The sequence below is a fragment of the Hevea brasiliensis genome, chromosome 18, assembly GCF_030052815.1.
Source record: "Hevea brasiliensis isolate MT/VB/25A 57/8 chromosome 18, ASM3005281v1, whole genome shotgun sequence".
In the NCBI taxonomy this organism is placed as follows: domain Eukaryota; kingdom Viridiplantae; phylum Streptophyta; class Magnoliopsida; order Malpighiales; family Euphorbiaceae; genus Hevea; species Hevea brasiliensis.
In genome coordinates this window covers 35,692,844-35,712,897 of record NC_079510.1, presented here as the reverse complement: position 1 = coordinate 35,712,897, position 20,054 = coordinate 35,692,844, and the positions used below count along the sequence as shown (strand labels likewise).

Sequence of the window (20,054 nt, the reverse complement as noted above, 5' to 3'; positions counted from 1 at the left end):
TATTTTATTAATATTCATAAAGGTGAAATCCGTATCATAATTCGGAATATCTAAATTTTTTGACCTATACAAATATTTTTCTTGGAACATTGTTATTATTAGTATCAATTATCTTTTCCTCTGTGTTTGGCTATAATAGGAACTTCTGAATCTAGAGCCACTTGGCGTTTTCCATCTATTTAGTCCTCTCAAGTTGAAAGGAAAATCTAGAATTGGATCTATGAATGTTTCATCGTCATTTTATTCAAATCTCTTTTTAAGAAATTTTAAGGTTTTTTTTAGTAAAATTAACTTTGATTGAGGAGATTCTTATAGTTTTGAAAACAACCGACAAGTCAAAGTTAATCGGTTAACTTCTAAACATAAAGGAAAGTCACCCCTGCAGTTAAAAAATCAATGAAGATGCTCATCTAATTCAGGGCATATATCACTTTTATTTGTTATGTTTAAGAAAACAGCAAGAATTAGAACCAACTTTTCCTAAAAGAAGAAAAAAAAAATAGAACTACAATGTGGGCTCTTGGTGGAAAAGTCATGCTCCAAATGCCTTTAGGAATGCAGTTTTAAGGAGAAGCTGCATTTTGCCCCACCAAACATACCCTTACAAGCTCTAAAACCACATCCATCATTGTTTATGAAAGTAACAGTTCACAAGTCAACAGAAGAGAATAATTGCATAGCTAGAACAAATGATTCTTCTGATTCTCCAACCAAGAATCATATCCAAAAGACAATTCGATTCTTTCCTTTTAACCAACATGCAATTATGCATATACATGTTGCTCACAAAATGTCCAGACAACCAAAAGTAGGCACTAATTTCCCAATTTTCAACATTGAGATTAAGCCCTTCTTTCTAAAAGGTCCAATCCATTTTGTTGTTGTCAACAATGAGAGAAAGTGAAAGAATAAACAAAAGCTTATTTCCTTTATTTGGAGCATGGTCTATTTTGGATATACATAATTTTCAGGAAAAAGAAAAAAGGCAAAAACATCAACTTGCAATATTTTTCATCTGAACTCGTAGATTAGATGAACAGGGCACTTGCTTTCTCAAAACTCAGAGGGATGATTAAGCAGAGCTAATTTTTTCCATGTGCTCTATCTTCTCTATTTGGAAACTCTCTGTGTGCTCTTGCCACTTTTCATTCTCAAGAAACCTTTCATAGAAGTTAACCTCCCCACTTGATTTTATGGACAACACGGAAGTGCTTCTGGTTCCATAGTGTCCCTACATAACCAAGAAATTCTTAAGACCTCTATGCTGGATGTGGGTGTAGGTTGGGAAGAAAAAATCAACAAAGAAAAGATTTTACCAATGGAGTGTCTGTCTCAACAAATATGGAACTCAACTGGTATTCAAACTCAGCAGGATAAATTTTCGGTAACATGCTCTCATCAACGTCTTTAACAGTGTTTGTCATTAGTATTTCAACCATCTCTTTCACAGGAAGCTCTCTTTCACCATATTTATCTAACAAATCTTTAAAATTATGGCCCAATCGTTGAGCCTGCAAAAAAATATACATTACTTTAAACAAGAGATGCACACTGCTCACAATCGATATTCACCTTCCCAATTTTAATAAAAACTCAGATGCTCAAATGACAAGATACAAATATTAGAGAATATTGTCATTTTTTTAACCAAAAATCATATTGACAGACATAGAAGACATCTGTGATAGAAAAGAAATAAAATTTTGAGAAGCCAGATTAACAGAAATGTATTTAGTATCATGCACCATCTTACCTTAGGCCATGGGGAGTCTAGGCTTGCATTTGATAACACATGCATTCCAGGTGCAACATCTGTGATAAAATTGTTTTCTGCTTTTGGTCTATTGGTTACATAAACCATGGATTTGGAACAGATATCAGTTAGTATTAGGTTAAATCCACTATACTTTTCTGCCTCTTTTGCAAGATCCTCGGCAAACTCCTTAGGATTCTTGTTGCTCTGTAACCATAGAGTTCTGTCACCATGAAGGATATCAAAAGAAATAGGTCTTACTAGACCTGTTGGACTTTTTCTGAAATGAAAAACCTAGAGCACACATTTCATGATTCGAAGATGGTGTTATAAATTCACTTCTATTCTATAATCATCACAACTCATATGCAGATTTTGAGGGTGCTAGAGAAAGGCATTGAAAGATGAAATGAGTAGGATTTTTATCAAACCAAAGTAAAGGAAACGCATTTTAACATCAAATAAAGGGCTAAATAGCCATCAAAACAGAATCAGAGGGTGCTGAAAACCCATGTATACTATTTCTATGTTTGAATTAAATCTATTTGTATACAAGAGAATAACTGGGAATTAAAGCTTATGATACTCTTTTTGCTTAAAGAATTATTTAGTGACTTAAGAGATCTAGTTAATGATTACAATTATGTGCATGCATTTCCAGTGCCTAATATGTATAATCCGATAAAAACTATTTATTATAAAAGTGAACCAGACCTTATTTCTTTTCCTTTTCTTGATTTCACAAATCTGGCCAAACAAAATCGTTTTTCCAACATAAAACTCCTCATAACCTCAAATGTGTAAACTAAATCATATCCCTCCACACTATTTTTTTGATAATGTATGCCCATTCGCAAATTAAAGTGTGAATGCAAAAAAGGAATCGACAAGTATTAGAACCACAGATGATCCCACAACTAACTGACTATGAAAAGCAAAGGACATTTGGAACATCCAAAACAAAATCCAATAGAGCCATTGACATAGACTTCCAAGAAAACAAGCAGGTAATAAAAAAGAATTACCTCCAAGAAATGAACAGGAAGGTCTCCTCTGCTATTGGCTCTAGGGGTAGATTTAAGTTCCCTGAAATTAGTGATAAAAGCAATCTTACCATCTCTAGTGCAAGCCAACCATGTCCCACCTGCCTGCTCATCTCTCCCACCCAGGATCTGGTCTTCACTTCCCCACCAAGTCAGGGGCTTGGTTGGCCTTCAAAGATCAAAAACAAGAACAAGCCCACAATTACTCAACTTATTGCCCCATGAATGAATGAAACACAGATACAAAAAGCTGAACAAGCCCACATAACTCGCTTACCGGCTGTGGTACTCATCTCTGTTGAGTAGCAAGAGGAATGGGTAACGAGGATGAGCTTGCCATAGAAACAATGCTATGCACATACTCTCTGTTAATTTTACGCAAAAATCCTATTCAACAGTTTGGTTTGGACCATCAGATGACATTTCAGCTGAGAAAAGGCATATTAGCAGCTACAGTCAGTAGTTGAAGAACTCATAAAGTTGATAAACAACTAAAATATATTTTCAGCATTCTTATTATTATTATCTTGCTTTGCTTTGCTTGTACTGAAATTGGTAGCTGCTATGACATTGCTTGTGAGATAAAGAAACTAAATGCAAGGCTAGATGACATTGCTAAGGAGAGAAAGAAGTATAATTTTGATTTAACTAAGGGCAGTGAACAAGTTAAACCTCTTGTAGTCAACTCTACCATTGATGTAGCTGAGGTTAAAGGTAGAAACCAGAACAAAATGCAAGTAAGAAAAAAAATGTTGATGAGTAAGAGTAGTAATCGATTAAACCTGCAGGTAGTTTCTATTGAAGGTATTGGGGGATTGGGAAGAACTACGTTAGACAAACTAGTCTACAATAACAGAGAGAAGGTATGAATTTTGAGAACAGAATATGGGTTTCTGTCTTGAAGCCCTTTGATGAGATTAAGATGGCCAAAGCAATCCTAGAAATTCTTACTGATGCTGCTTCATTTTTTGTTGAATTTGAAGCTATAATGCAACAAGCCCAAAAGTTAATTAAGGGGAAAAGATTTCTGCTTGTCTTGGATAATGTGTGGGAAGATGGTCCCAGTAAGTGGGAACAAATAAGAGACTCTCTCACTTCTGCCTCAGTAGGAAGCAGTATTTTGGCTTCCAGTAAAGATGAGAATGCACCAGGGAACATGGGTTGCAGGAGAGGTTATTTATTCAAAGTAAGAAAATTATCCCGGGAGGATTGTTGGTTAATATTTAGTAAAAATGCCTTCTTTCAGAAAAACAATGAAGAGAGAGGATGTTTAGAAGCTATTGGTAGGGACATTGTAAAGAAGTTTGCAAAAAACCTAGCAACTCTTTTGTGCTTGAAACAATCACCGAAAGGGTGGCAGAGTGTCTAGAATAGTGAGGTGTGGGAACTAGAAGGGACATGTGAAAAAGGCTCAGACACACACATAAACAAAGAACACTTTCATTTATTTCAGCTTTAGCCCTCTAGACAATAATCACTTCCAATAGACAAAACTTTAGATAGTTTCAAACATAAATGAAGCTTCCCGTAGCGCTAGCTAATCCGACAAAAACCAAAACCACTACCAATCTGACTCTGAATTTTGATTCTTTGAGCAGCAATAAGAAACCAGCATGAATAAATCAAGCTTTTCCAACAAGATAGTTTTGCTTGACTTCGCAAGTTTTTTCCAGGTTACCAAATACTAGAAAAAGCATTCTCACAAACATGACTCACTTTTTAAACAAATGAACCTTTTCTTAGCCCTTCATAATCTAGAGATACATTTATATTTACAACCAGTTACCTCCCTATTGGATTATCTGCTTCATTCAACATGCGTTTCTGGCCCTAATTCCCTTTATAAAAGACAAAGCATGTTTATCTATAATAGGCGCAGTCTCTAACAAATGCCTAAGCAACTTGAATAGCAAAAAAAGAGCTACTACCCATACAAGCAAAAAAGTATTCCGAAATTGGAAAACAAAACTTCAGAAAGTTCCAACTATAAATGAAGCTTACAGGAAATTCAAAGGCTAGCACCTAGCACCAATCATAACAATTTATAAAGCACAGCCCTCATTTCCAATCTCTTTCCCAATTTCAATCCTTAGAAAATCAAGAAGCAACTTTACAATCCAATTGACAAGCCCAATTCCCTCATTAGCTAACAAAGCAATGAAAATTCGACCATAATAAGCAATGAAATAACAAATTCCCAGCAAACACAGATTCACAGAATAAGTAATAAAAATTGAAGAATTCCAGGGCTTGGATTATAAATAGGAGCAGTAAAAGAAATGGGACCTGCTTAGCTAAACTGAAAAACAAGAAGAGAGACGTTTCATTAAGCAGACACTAGAGGAATCAGTAATTTGTACTTGTGACCAAGAGAAGAAAGATGCAAGCTTCTCTTTATGACGAAGATTTGTGGCTCAATCTCTCGCTAAGTCTACCTTGTATCCAAGAAATATGCAGAGAATTGAGGGTCAAGAGATCGAATCTACCTCTTCTTCTTCTTCATCTTCTTTTTTTTTTTTTTTCTTTTATTATGACTCTTATTTTGGGTTTGGAGATAGCAAAGATTAAAGAATATACAAATGAAAAATAAAATAACGTGGTAAAAAATTGGAGGGGGGAGAGAGAAACTGCTAATTGCAAATGGGAAGTGCATTTCTTGGTATTTTATCGTAAATTTTTCTTTTTTCTTTCTTCTTTCTTATATATTTTTAAAATAATTATAATTTAATCATGAAATTTAAAAAAATTTACAAATTAATTCATGTATTTTAATACCCATCTATTTAGTCCTTAACTTGCCGTTAGAATCACGGTTAAGTTACTGTTAATATTAACAAAAATGACTCAAATGTCATTTATTATATTTTCTATCATAAACAATTTAATTCTTAAAGTTTAGCAAAACCTACAAATAGTCCCTCTAAATTATAATTATTAAAATATAGATTAATTACATTAAAGTCCTTAAAATTTTTTGTTAATTAAAAAATATCCATATATTTTACAAAATAATACCTAAATATTAGAACTATTACAAATAAACTCTTATATCTTTGTAATTAGTAAAAATATAAGGATTAGTTTGTAAATAGTTATCGTTATTAAAGTATAAATTAATTACTTTAAGATTCTTATATTTTTGTAAATTACAAAATCATCCTTACATTTTAAGGATATAGAACATAACATAAATACAATTTAACAGTTATTTTGTAAAATTAGATACAATTTAAAAAATTAAAAATTATGATTTATTAATAGTTAATTTTGTAAAATTTCACCCTATTAACTAATAGTTAATTTTGTAATAATGCAACAAGCCCAAAAGTTAATTTCACCCTATTAATTTTGTAACTAGTAGTCATTTTTTGTTGAATTTGAAGCTATAATGCAACAAGCCCAAAAGTTAATTAAGGGGGAAAGATTTCTGCTTGTCTTGGATAATGTGTGGGAAGATGGTCCCAGCAAGTGGGAACAAATGTGAGACTCTTTCACATCGCTTCAGTAGGAAGCAGTATTTTGGCTTCCAATCAAGATGAGAATGTACCAGGGAACATGGGTTGCAGGAGAGATTACTTATTCAGAGTAAGAAAATTATCCTGGGAGGATTGCTAGTTAAGATTTAGTAAAATTGCCTTCTTTAAGAAAAACAATGAAGAAAGAGGACGTTTAGAAGCTATTGGTAAGGACATTGTAAAGAAGTGTGATAGTCTGCAAAAATATTTTAGCAACTCTTTTGCGCTTGAAACAATCACTGAAAGGGTGGCAGAGTGTCTTGATTAGTGAGGTGCGGGAACTAAAAGTGGTATAGGAAAAAGGCTTAGACACACAACAGTCACACACACACACACAAAGAACACTTTCATCTATTTCAGCTGTAGTCCTCAAGACCATAATCACTTCTCATGACAACCAGTGAAAGTTATACCAACGAGAGTATACAGAATATTAGATAGTTCAAACATAAATGAAGCTTCCTTTAGCGCTAGCTAATCCAACAGAAACCAAAACCAGCCCTCACATCCAATCTGACTCTGAATTTTGATTCTTTGAGCAGCAATAAGAAACCCACCAAAAAAATAAAACACGAGAAGGTAACTTCAAAGTCCAAATTCAGGATCCCAATTCCCTCGTTTGCTCAAGCATAGTAAACACTACCATAATTCCACAATCAATAAACCAGGTCAATATATCCAATAAGCTTCAGATCATCAAAATTAAGCCAATTTTAACCACCGCAACCATTAAACACTGAAAATTCTAGAACAAAAAAAGCCACACGAAAACAAAGATTCTAGGGTTTAAGGTAGTAACAGCACGAAGTTTTTAGAACCAAAACGAAAAGAGAAAAACGATGTAGGATTCAGCTATTCTTCCAATTCTTAAAACTCACCGTGACGATGTAGCTTGTCTTTTCTGTAGGAAATCAGTACCCAGAAACTCTCCAGTAAATTCAGGGCCTAGAGAAGAGAAGAAATGCAGAACGGCAGAAATATAAATACATTTTTTAAGATTACATTAAAAAAAAAAAAAAGAAATAAAATAAGAGACAGGCAACTGTGAGGGTGAGCACCATTTGTTATCAACGAATAAATAAAGATGAATGAATCGTTTTAATTCAAAATTTTAGTTTAATTTTTAGAATAATTTATTTTAATTTAATTTTATATTTTAAAAATTTTAATTTATTAAAGTAACATAAATATAAATATATTTTTTAAGGTTAAATTAAAAATTAAAAAAAAAGTAATTATATAGGTGAATATTATTTGATATGAATGAATAAAATAAGGTAAATTATTTTAATTTAATAATTTAATTTAATTTTTAAAATAATTTATTTGGATTCGATTTTATATTTTAAAATTTTTAATTTATTTAATTTGATTTAATTTTAAAGAGAAAAAATTAATTGTATTAAATTAAATTTAATTAAATTATTTATTAATTTTTAAAATAAATTATTTTTATAAAAATTTATAAATTATATGTTATTTTATAAAATAAATTATTTAATTTTATTGATTAATAATTATTAAATTTAAATTAAAGTTAAAATTAAATTAAATAATTTAAAATTAAAAAATTTATTAAAATTTAAAAATTAATTAATTTAAATTAAACTGATTTGATTTAATTTAATTTTTTATTTATTTTTATTTTATTTAATTTTTAAAATATAATAATTTAATTAATTCATTTTAATAATTCAATTGAATTGGATTTCTTCCGCACTAGGCAGCTGTGATGCAATTGCTTTGTTCATTGCAAATGCGGAGTGGGCCCACCAAGAGATTTGAGTTTTCAGTAGGTTAATATCTCGGGGGATATATCGTCTATTTATCGTTTCCTTTCTAAGGAAATTAAAAAAACTATTATTTAATTTTTCTATTTATATACCAACTACAAATTCATCTATTTTAAAATATATATTAATTAATTTATACATCTTATTTTACTATCTTTTAATCTTTTCAATCATTTTAAAAATAAATTTGACTTATTCAATTCTTAAAATTTGAATAGTATAAATATAATTAATCTATTTTTAAATCTTAACTATTTTTTTACTATTAAAATAATTTCTTTTTACTTTAAATATATTTATTAACATAAAAATTTAATTTAAACCAAATGAAAAATTAAATAATATGTGAAAAAAATACATAGTCTAATTAATGTATTTCTCAAAATAAAAGATAAATAATTAGTTTCATTAAAATATAAGGATAAATTTTTTATAATTAATTATTATAATTATTTATTTATAAAACATTTAATAATTTATGGATTAAAATAATGATTAAATTATAAAATTATTAATAAGGATGTTTATCTTTATATTATGTGAAAATTTATATATTATATATAAAGTTATTTATTCTTTTCAATGAATTTATAGTAATAATGATTATTTAATGTCATTACATTTTAATTAATTATTTAGTAATTTTGACGAGTTATATGCAAACCTTACATATATCTATTGAAAATTTTAAAATATAAATAAATAGTACATTTATTATTAATTTATTAATCTATTTTAAAATTGAGATAATTAAAAAAAACAAAACTTTTAAATGTTTGGTAATTCTATCCAAATTTTAAAAATTATCAATTAAATCCTAAAATTTAAAAGGAATTACAATTGTACCATACTACATTAAAAAAAGGTAATAATGTGCCACGTAGGATGCCAACTCAATACCACGTCAGGAATAATTGCGCAAACAAACTTAAACTTTTTAAATTTTTATAATTCTACCTAATTTTTTATTACCAATTAAATACTAAACTTTGAAAGGAGTTACAATTTCACCATACCATTTGTTACATCATTAAAGTGGTAAAGGAGTGCCATGTAGGACGTCAACTTAATGCCACGTCAACCACGCCATAGTGGAAACGATGGTAGAAAGGCACATAAATGATCACTCAACCCGCTCCATGGGAGAAACAGTGGTGCTAAAGTAGATCTCTGGTCCCGTGGTGTTATTCTCTATGTTCTTTTTAGCTAGTTTTTGCCATTTCAAGATGTTAATATAGTAACCATATATGGAAAAATCTATAGAGGTTACTGCAAATATCCATCGATATTTAATGGACAACTTAAGGGTTAAGAAATCAATTAGTAGTGGTTAACATGGAACTGAGCTAGTGTCCTACATAGCATGTTGTTACCCCTTTTAACGATGCAACAAACAATAGAGTGCAATTGTAACTTCTTTCAAAGTTTAGGGTTTAATTAGTAATTTTTAAAATTTGGGGTAGAATTACAAAATTTTGAAAAATTCAAGTTTTTTGGACAATTATCTCTAGTTGACATGGCGCTAAGCTAGTGTCCTACGTGACATGACATTATCTCATTTAATAATGCAACAAGCGGTAGAGTATAAAATCAACTCCTTTTAAAGTTTAGAGTTAATTGATAATTTTCAAAATTTATGATAGAAATTTAGATGCAAGACATCAACTATTGTTCTATTAAAATCTAATATTAGTTAACCCTTAAAAGGTTGATTTAGATGATAACACTACGAAAAAAAATCAGTTTTGTAATTAATTATTATGATTGATTGAAATTAATTGCTATTAGCAATTAATTTTACAATCGATTTGTAATTTTTTTTTTGTTCGTAAAATAGTTATTTTTAAAAAAATTTAGCAACCGATTTATAATTGGTTGCTAATCGATATTAACAAAACCTTAAATATACGATTAGTAGCCATTTTTAAAATTGGTTGTTATTAGTAATCAATTAGTAATCGATTGCTAAAATTTGTTGTTAATAGCAACTGATTTTTAAATTAGTAGCTAATAGCAATTGATATAGAGAACTGTTACTAAATTAAAAAATTATTTTAATTGATTCTAAAGTTAGCAATCGATTACAAAAATTAACAATCAATTTGCAATCGATCGCTATTTATAACCTATTCTTTGTCGGTTGCTAATAACAACCGATTTTTACAATTAATTGTAAATCGATTACTAAATTTTTTTTCTCAAAAATTTCTGCCAAATTTTATTTTTCCTTTTTTAATTTGCAATCAATTTGCTAGTCGATTGCTGACAGCAATCAATTTGCAATCAATTTTTTCTCCCAAAAATTCTTACATAATTTTTTTTTTCGATTTGCAATCAATTTGCGAATCGACTATTAACAGCAACAATTTTTTGTAACCTATAGAATTGATTTTTTTTCCTCTAAAAATTTTTGTCCAATTTTTTATTTTCTTTTTTTTTTTAATTTGCAATCGATTTGTATTAGCAACTGATTTTTAAAATCGATAGAAATCGGTTGCTATTAGCAACCGATTTCTATAACTAATTGAAACCATTTACTATTAATAACTAATTTTGCAATCAATTGTGAATTAGTTGTAAAATTTTCTCCTCAAAATTTTTCAAAAAAATTAACAATCAACAATAATCGGTTACTAATTCGCTTATATAAACTATTACTCATTCTCTTTCCCCATTACTCATTTTTTCTCCATTTTTTCTATTTTCTCTCATTTTCTTTATTATTTTTTTTTTCATATATTTTCTTCATCTTTTTACTTTTCATATATTTTATTCTTCATCATCTTTTTTTTCATCTATTTTCCTCTTCATCATTTTTTTCTCATTTATTTTTCTTTTCATTATTTTTTTTCCTTTCTTATCTATTTTTTTTCGTTATCTTTTTTTCTCTCATTTATTTTTTAATTATTTGTTCTCATCTTTTTTCTCATTCATCTTCTTTTTCTTTATCATATTTTTTATTTAATTTATTTTTCTTTGACATAAAATAAAATTTTTTGTATAAATATTTTTTGTTAGTAAATTATTTGTAGCATTAATTTTTAGTAATTTTTTGTTATAATGTACATATGGTAATTTTTGTTAGTAATTTGTCTTATAAATATGTTTTTATGTTTAATTTTTTTCTTAATATTTTTTATAATAGTTATTATTAGTATTTTTTTACAATATTTTTATATTAATTTTTAGTACTAATTTTCATTAATAATTAATTATTTTAGTAATTTTTGAACAATTTATTTATTTGAATTTTTTTATTTCTCATTTGGAAAATTAATTTTTTTATAATTTGTTTTAAAAAAGTTGATTGCTAAATTAGTTGCAAATCGATTTATAAAATAATTATAAAATTAAAAAATTAAAGATACTAAATTTTTTACAACTGATTATGTTTCGGTTATTGTTAGCAATCGATTTCGGTTGCTATTAGCAACTAATAATCTTTTATTAAAAGTTTTTTTTTTAAGTTTAATTAATTTAGCAGTCGATTTTATTATTAATTACTATTTACAATTAGACTCATTGCAACCGACTAAATCAGTTACTAAATTAATTGGTAATTAATTTTAATAGATTAGCAACCGATTGAATCAATTTGCTAATCTTTTTTTTTTTTTTCTTTTTATAGTGTAAGAAACAGTCGTTCAGCGTGAGAGGTTTTAGATTCAAATTTTGTTACTGACCTTTTAGCGTAGTGATTTATGTCTAATTAATCTTATTCATAAAAAACATTTTATTCATATTTTTTATATCGTTTAACTTTGATTTCTTATTATTTTTTATTTTTATTTTTATTTTAGTTTCCATATTTTTAACAAAATTTCATTTAATTTTTTTAATATTTATTTTTACCCTAAATATTAATGAATTTCTAATTTGGCCCCTAACTGCCAGTTACAGTACTATTATTGTATATTTTCATGTTCACTGGATTAGGCTGCAGATCTAAAAGTTGGGTCTTCATTGCTTATAGGTTCCATATATGGGCTGACATGACAAAAACCAACTTCAGAGCTTCATCGCCATGTTTGGGTTAGTACAGAATCCAACCCAACAAGCCAACAAACAAAAGATAAAATATCAATACTACCTCATTCACAAGTCACAACTCTAAAAATAATTTTAATACTATTAAATTAATTTGAAACTTTTAAATTTTATTTAGGAAAATCATAATAATCGAGCAATATTTTTTTTTTTTAATTTTTACAAAACTTTTAAAACCTTTTAATTTTTCAGTCCATAATTTTTATCAAGTGAACTCCTATCTTATTTATTTTTTTAATATTTAAGGCTCCATATGAAAAATATTTTTTTATGTTTTTTAGTGTATATCAAAAAATAAGTCCGTAAAAAATATTTTCCGGACTAAATAAAAATTAAGTCATCTTTCTTTCTAAAAGAAAGATGAATTATTTTCTTAATTTTGATAATTTATACTTTTATATCTATACCATATATAAATATGAAAAAAAAAAGAATATTTGCTTTATCAAAAATACTCTTTATTTTTTAAATTAATTATAATTATATTTTTATTATCTAAAATTTAAAATTATAATTATAATTAATATAGTATAAATTTAAAATTTTTAATTATAGAATTCATATAAATTTAAAATTTTTAATCCTATCTATACTTAACTTCAATTAGATAAAATTTTTATAAGAAATAATTAAATAAAGTAAAAAATTAATAAATAAAAAATAAAATTAATTTATAATAAACCGTAATAAAACTATATATAAAAAAAAATATGTAAGTAATACATGCAAAAACATGAAATTTAATCGTTATATGGAATCATAGTTGAGAGTTGTTCAACTTATGGATGTTGATTAATTTTAGTATGGTTTAGTTTAATTGAGGTTATAATGGAGCATTTTCCATTTTTGTCGGTGTGATTGCATATTAAGTCACGAGTCTATATAATGACTATAATATTGTGCAATGCACGTTGATAAAAAAATTAATCTTATTAAAATATAAAAATACTTATACATATACGATATAAAAATATATATCATCAATTTAATATTATAATTAAATAATAAAAAATATTTTTATGAATATATTTTCTTAAATATTTTTAGGATAAGTTTCACACACTTGAATTAAACCCATCCCATTCATTATTTGGTATTTGTTAATCAAAGCTTGTGTTTTGCTTAGCAAGCAAAAGAGCTTCAACAACTTCTTAACAAATGATAATTATTATTTCAACCCTTTAACAGTACGTTAGAGGGTGGCAAAACCTCAATTAATCGTCCATCAAACATCAAATACTAGTTTCGTTGGCTTGTTGCTTCAAACCTCACCATCAATTATCCACTTCATTTTTTTTATAAAAAATAATTTATATATAGAAAATATATTTCATAAAAAATATTTTTATTAAAATATTTTTATTAAAATATTTTTATTTATTTAATTATAATATTAAATTAATATTATATATTTATTTCATGTATATATAATAATATTGACATTTTAATAAGATTATTAAAATTTAGAAAATAAAAAATGATTTCATCTTTTAAAAAAGAGAAATTATTTTTCTTAAAAAAAGACTTAATTTTTTTTTTGACTAGAAAAATATTTTTTATTAACTAATTTTTCTTAGTGTCCCAACCACCAGAAAATACGAAGAATAATTTTTTAAAAAATATTTTCCGTAAACCAAACAAAGCCTTAATTTCAAAACTCTATCGTAGTTATTCAACTTAATTTAATCTTTGTGCCATTAAATTTGAAACTAGCTTCTTCGAGGTTATTGTTTTATAGTTTGGGAAAATAAAAATAAATAAATAAGAACAAACTTATAAGTGCGTAGGTTTGATATAACAACAACAATAAAAATTAAGCTTTTGACTTAATTTGTTTTGCAAAAAATAATTTTTATATTAAAAATATTTTAGGCTTCATTTATTTTTTAAAAAATATATATTTTTTCTATTTTATAGTGTTTGAAGCATTCAGAAAAATGATGCCAAAAGAGGAAATTATTTTTTATTTTTTAAATTTTGATAATATTATTAAAATTTATAAGCATTTATATGCACATGACATAAATACATATCATTAATTTAATATTATAACAAAACAACAAAAAAAATTTTCCATAAAAATAGTTTTTTAAAAAAATATTTTCTATATATAAATTATTTTCTGCAAAATAAACGAAGCCTAAATATGAAATATATTTTCTAAAAGAATATATTTTATTAAAATATGTTTTATTATTTGGTCGCAATGTTAAATTAATGGTATATGATAATATCATATATGCATAAGTATTTCTGTATTTTAATATGATTAACAAAATTTAGAAAATAAAAATTGACTTAATTTTCTCTTTGACTAGAAAAATATTTTTTATAACTCATTTTCTTTGACTTTTGAAATATTATAAAATGTAAAAAATATATTATATGAAAATATTTTTAGTAAAATAAACAAAACCTTAATTTCAAATTAATTAGAGTTTTATAAATTATTTTTCATCCTTTAACTTTGTTTGAAAATAATTTTATTTTAATATTTAAAAATTATATATTTTTTAAATCTATTTTTTCTTTATATTATTCAAAGTTTTTCATTTTTCTTTCACTATTTTTTTTACTAAGTTAGCACTTTTTTATATAATATTTAATTTTCGGCATTATTATATCATATTAATCGATAATATCTTATTTTATCTCCAATACAGGTTGATTTTGAAAATAGAATGACAGAAATAACTAATTTTTCCTTATTTTAAATTTACATTTTCAGATAAAGAAAATATAATTTAATGATAATTTTAATCCTTTGAAATAATAAAAGTAAAATCCTATTTTCCAAAAGGCCTATTAGAAACAAAAAGTCAAAAAATTTTTTAATTGATAATTACATTTAAATATTTTAATTTTAAATTATATATTCTAAATTTTAAGGTTGAGAGTAATTGTAGTCAAATCTTAAAATCATTTAAAAAAATTTATATTTTATTTACAAAAAGAAATTAAAAAACCGTTTATAGTCAATAAATATTTTTAGATAATAAAATAAATGTAAATAACAATTTAACACTTTAAAATATATATTTTTGTAACACTCTTAATTTTTTAATAATTATTTTATATGTAAATATTAATATTTTATTATATTAAATATTATGAAAATTTATTTGAAATTTTCTAAATTTTAAAAATCGGGTTTGATTTTCTTAAAAATAATATATTTAATTAATTTTTAGAAATTAATTTAAGGACCACGTGGCAAATTTACAAATATATTTGGACTCAATGAAATTTTCTGAGTTTTTTGAAAATTTTTCAAAATTTTTGAGCCTCATTTTTGAAATTTTCTGAGTAAAGATTTAATTTTTGGTATTATAAATCAGACGGATCAAATCGAACCGGTTCTCTTTTTCTTCTTTCTCTCCACCCTTATGCGTCACCCGACCAGCCTCCTTCTCCTCTCATTTTCTCTCTCCTCTATCCTCCCCTCGTCAGCCAGCCACCATCCCTCCCTTCCCCAGTCATTGGGGTTACCCCCCCCCCCCCCCCCCACCCCTAAGCCTTCCTTCCACCGACCGACGTCCCAGGTGGCTGAAAAATCGCGCCAAAGTCATTTCTTTTGTGCAGGTGACTTTTCAACTTTTAAGGCCAAATTCAGCCAATTCGACCACCAATCGGACCCGGTCTTATCCCAAACACTTTCTACTCCTCGAGAGCTTTCTATAGACACTAAGATCATACATTTTTATGGAGGGGATCGTCTAATTTTAGCCTAAAAAGTTTTAGCTCATTTTGAATTTTGGGCTAAATTTCTCCCAAACCTGAAAATTTCGAGAATACCAACGTGCTCCGCTCGACGAGAGCTTCGCGGCAATAAAAATTTTAAAATTTTCCAACACCGAAAATTTGATGGGTCCCATGGACTTTGCAGTTTTTTTTTTGGGCTTTAAAAGAGCTTATTTAATTTTGTAAAAAATTATATTCTAACCTTTGGCAGTATGGGCTTCACGTAGGTACCTTCGTTTTGCGGAAATTCAACCAGCACTCGAATATATAATTTTGGGTCAAACAGAAAGGCTACCGGAGTCATTTCAGAATCGGATTGGAATTGTAGTCCTCCCCACTTTTTGCAGATGCCACTGATGTGTTCCAAGCATCAAAATTGTTATAGGTAAACACGAACCTTATGTTTCTTCATTTATCTAGTGCCGAGTTTAGAATAAAAATCCATAAAATATTTGTGGATAGCTAGAAAATTATAATTACTTTTGCATTAGCTTTATAATATTATTAAGGGCCGCAGAGTAAAATTTTAGAAATTTTAGAGCTTGTTTGAATGATTTTTATAAAATGTTAGTTTTAGAGACTAAAACGTAATTTTTCAACTTTGTGAGTATTGCCTATTTTGGAGGGCCTAGGAGGAGCCATATGATGTTGATGGGATATGGATTGTGGTGTATGATTTATAAGTGTTATTTGAGCCCTTTTATAAGTTGAGTACATCCTAAGTATAGGGAAAACTCTGCTGAATTTTCGGCAAAACTGTCTTTGACTCTTTCAAAGTTTTATTTTAAGTAAATATTGATCAATTTGTAATGTAATTGTTTAGGTGAGCCAGGCCAGCCTTCCTCCTCCACCTAGCCGCCGCAGTGACTTGTGAAGTACTGTGAGTAGATATTGATTTTACATATAATTTCAATATTATTATGTGTTCAAGGCATATTCATGCATCACTTATAGATATATGTACATAGTTATTGGCTAGGCATACCTTGTATTGCATTTGTATTTGATGACATTGCTATGGTTATTGTTTTATGGCGATATGGAGCTGCGTGTGTGAGTTGGTGTGTATATGGATATGGATAGAATGGTTAGACGCGGCTGGAGCTTGACTCACTGGGACTCGATGCTTATTATGGGTAAGTCAGAGTAGGCATGGCTCAAGTTAATTTCGTTAACTCCCGCATTTGGATATTAAAAGAAAGTCTAGTTATGAGTTAGTCTTGCTGGCAGATTGTCTTTGGTGTGATTATGACTTGACTTGTTTGGATTGTGTGAAGATGTTGGATTTTATTCTTAAGAATGCACTGAACTTAGATAGTTATAGAAATTATATGTAAAATCAATATCTTACTCTATGAACCGAACGCTTACTCCTGTTCACCATTTTTTTCAGGCTACAGTGGGGCTTTTCTTTATGACTTACTTGCTTTCTTCCTCGCAGGTCTACTAGTCACTGTATTTATATTTATGTTATGTTATTGATTTAAACTCTTGAACTCCGCATATGCTAGAAATATTTTATTGATTTGGGGCTATAAAAGATTATTAATTGAGGTTGTAAACTTAATGTTATGCATATATGGTTGAATGGGATAGACATATATTTTGGATAAGGGAGTTAAGCTCTCATTTGATTAAACTAATTGATTGTGCGTTATAAGGGTGAACTGAGCTCCCCATATATATATATTATGATCACTGGTTCAACGAGCTAAAAAACTCCCTATTGGATAGTCCAGTTTATAGTCGAACTTTGTTCGATTGATTTCTTAAAAATGGGCTTGGATATGGGCTTTAAGGTTGGACTAAAGAATAGTTAGGCTTACTACCGGCTTCGGAGGCCTTATGCTGACCGAAGTTCTAATGTCTGTTCGGCCTAGAATTTGGGCCGTGACAAAGTTGGTATCAGAGTTTAGGCTCCAGATTCATGGGAAGTACATGTCTAAGGCTTTAAGAAGAGTCTTATTAGGAGGTCACATGCGGAGTATAGGATCCATGTTTGTCCTTGCACTATCATCCTTGCATCTAGTTTCTGCCTGATATACCTATGTGTGATTATGAGTTTGTAGGGATGCTTAACATGCTATTTTGGATTTTGTGGGCTAATACTGCTGAATTTTAGGAAAATACGTAGAAGTAGAAGAGCTACCACAATGTTAGAATAGGAAGTGCCAAATGAAGTATCGGCACAAGATGAGGCTCCTACCCTGAGGAGACAAGGCAAGAGACCTAGAGCTGCTCAAGTAAAAAAGCAGCAGCCACCAATTCAGGAATTATTTTTCATGGCCTGAGGTCTTATGGATCCAATGACAGCTACTTTAGCTAGTCTACAGAGGACCATTGATATTATGGCATAATATATGGTCAACCATCCACAACAGCAACAGCCCACAGTACAAAGAGTGAAACTGTATAAGTAGATTGTAAATTTCAAGAAATTGGTACCGGGTACTTATGACACTACGGATGATGCCTACAGGTTTCTAGACTCTTGCAGACCGGCAGGGATGGAGCTACAGTTAACTGATAGGAGATTAATAAAATGTGTGTAGCATGTATTGGGGGCCAGTGCCTAGATAGCGGATGTCAGATTATGTGCTTTCTCACATTGAGGGGCTATAGTGGACACAATTTGTTGAGTTGTTCATCAATACATTTGTACTAGAGAGTTTCAGAGATCAAAAGCAGTGGGCCTTTGAGGCCTTAAGACAAAATGGTAGGTTTGTAGATGAGTATGCTTCTGAATTCTTAGAGCTGAGCAGGTATGCAGCGATAATAGTGGCTACATAAAGCATGAAAGTGAAGAGGCTTCTGAAGGGGCTGGACAGGAAGTATGCAAACCTGGATATGTTGTTAAATCAACCCTTTGATGTAGTAGTGGATAAGGCCAAGAAAATTGAAATTAGCTATATGGGAGATGATGGAAACAGAGCAAAGAAAAATAGGGCTAAAGGATCATCCAGTTTCCCACAGGTGCACACCATGGGTGGCAGCCAGAGTCACCACAGCGGAAGGATTAAAGGGAATAAGAAAGCAGGCTACAAACATAGGACCAGAGGATTCAGGCCAGGTTATGGTTTAAGTAGTAGTTAGAGTTTAGGCTACAGTAGTTCTAGATCTAGTTCAGGGTCCTCCTTAGTGCCATGCACACAATCTGGCATATCACACTCGAGGCCTTGTTTAATAAGCTCTGGTGGATGATTCAGATGAGGCCAACAAGGCCACTTTACTAGGGAATGTCCAATGTTCAATGAGCACTTGATGGGGTCATAAGGTTTTATTAATAATATGCCCCGTCAGGTGCATCCTGGCACATCCAGCATAGCGGGCAATTAGTACAGTGGCCAACAGGGTCGTGGTTAGGGAGGACATGGATTTGGAGGTAGATCTGGAGGCAGAAGTCAACTTCAGGATTCTGCAGTTCAGGGCAGGGGTTAGGCTTGAGTTTTCACTTTGACTCACCAAGATGCTCAAGCTTCAAATGCAGTTGTGGCAGGTATTCTCCCAGTCTGTTCCTTTGAGGCACGTGTTCTGATAGATTCGGGTGCTACATAGTCATTTGTTTCCCCTGTTTTTGCCTTAGGGTTGGGTAGGAATCCTATAGTATTAGAGTGTCCCTTGTCTGTAGCTACCCCTTTTAGTAACAATATAGACATAGACATGGTTTTTTTGGGCAGTCCAATAGTAGTAGATGAAAAGATCCTCCCAGTAGATTTGATTCCTTTGCTAGTGATGGGCTTTGATGTAATCTTGGGAATGGATTGGCTGTCAACTCATTATGTCACCCTAGATTGCAAAAACCAAAAAGTGTATTTTCATAAACTTGGAGTTAAAGAGTTTAGTTTCAATGGTGATAGAAGCGTGGCTCCATGCAATCTGGTATCGATGATTAGCGCCAAAAAGATGTTGAAACATGGATGTCAGGGTTATTTGGCACTAGTAAGGGACACATCTGCTAAAAGTATAAATATGGAAGATGTTCCTGTTGTCAAAGAATTCATGAATGTATTTCCTAAGAAGCTTCTGGGGTTACCACTAGAGAGGAAAATAGAGTTTTGCATAGACCTTGTGCCGAGTACAAACCTCATCTCTATGTTACCCTAAAGAATAGCACCAGTAGAGTTAAAGGAGTTGAACGAGCAGTTGCAAGAGCTTCTAGATA

At 29.3% G+C, this 20,054-nt stretch overlaps 1 protein-coding gene across 3 annotated transcripts; it reads right to left on the bottom strand.

The window, feature by feature from the left end:
- Window positions 1-909: 909 nt before the first annotated feature.
- On the bottom strand, window positions 910-7,357 carry LOC110641912 (uncharacterized). Of its 3 annotated transcripts, none has more exons than XM_021793811.2 (6): window positions 7,190-7,357; window positions 3,074-3,224; window positions 2,779-2,965; window positions 1,754-1,960; window positions 1,317-1,511; window positions 910-1,231 (listed from the first exon to the last, which is right to left on the bottom strand). In XM_021793811.2, exons 2-6 carry the CDS (start codon window positions 3,154-3,156, stop codon window positions 1,073-1,075), a joined length of 831 nt encoding a protein of 276 aa, XP_021649503.2. In that variant the 5' UTR covers window positions 3,157-3,224; window positions 7,190-7,357; the 3' UTR covers window positions 910-1,072. The 3 variants fall into 3 exon arrangements, with proteins under 3 accessions (XP_021649503.2, XP_021649504.2, XP_021649505.2); XM_021793812.2 differs by lacking the exon at window positions 7,190-7,357 and adding an exon at window positions 5,083-5,102; XM_021793813.2 differs by lacking the exon at window positions 7,190-7,357 and having other exon boundaries at window positions 1,754-1,976; window positions 3,074-3,221.
- Window positions 7,358-20,054: the final 12,697 nt, after the last annotated feature.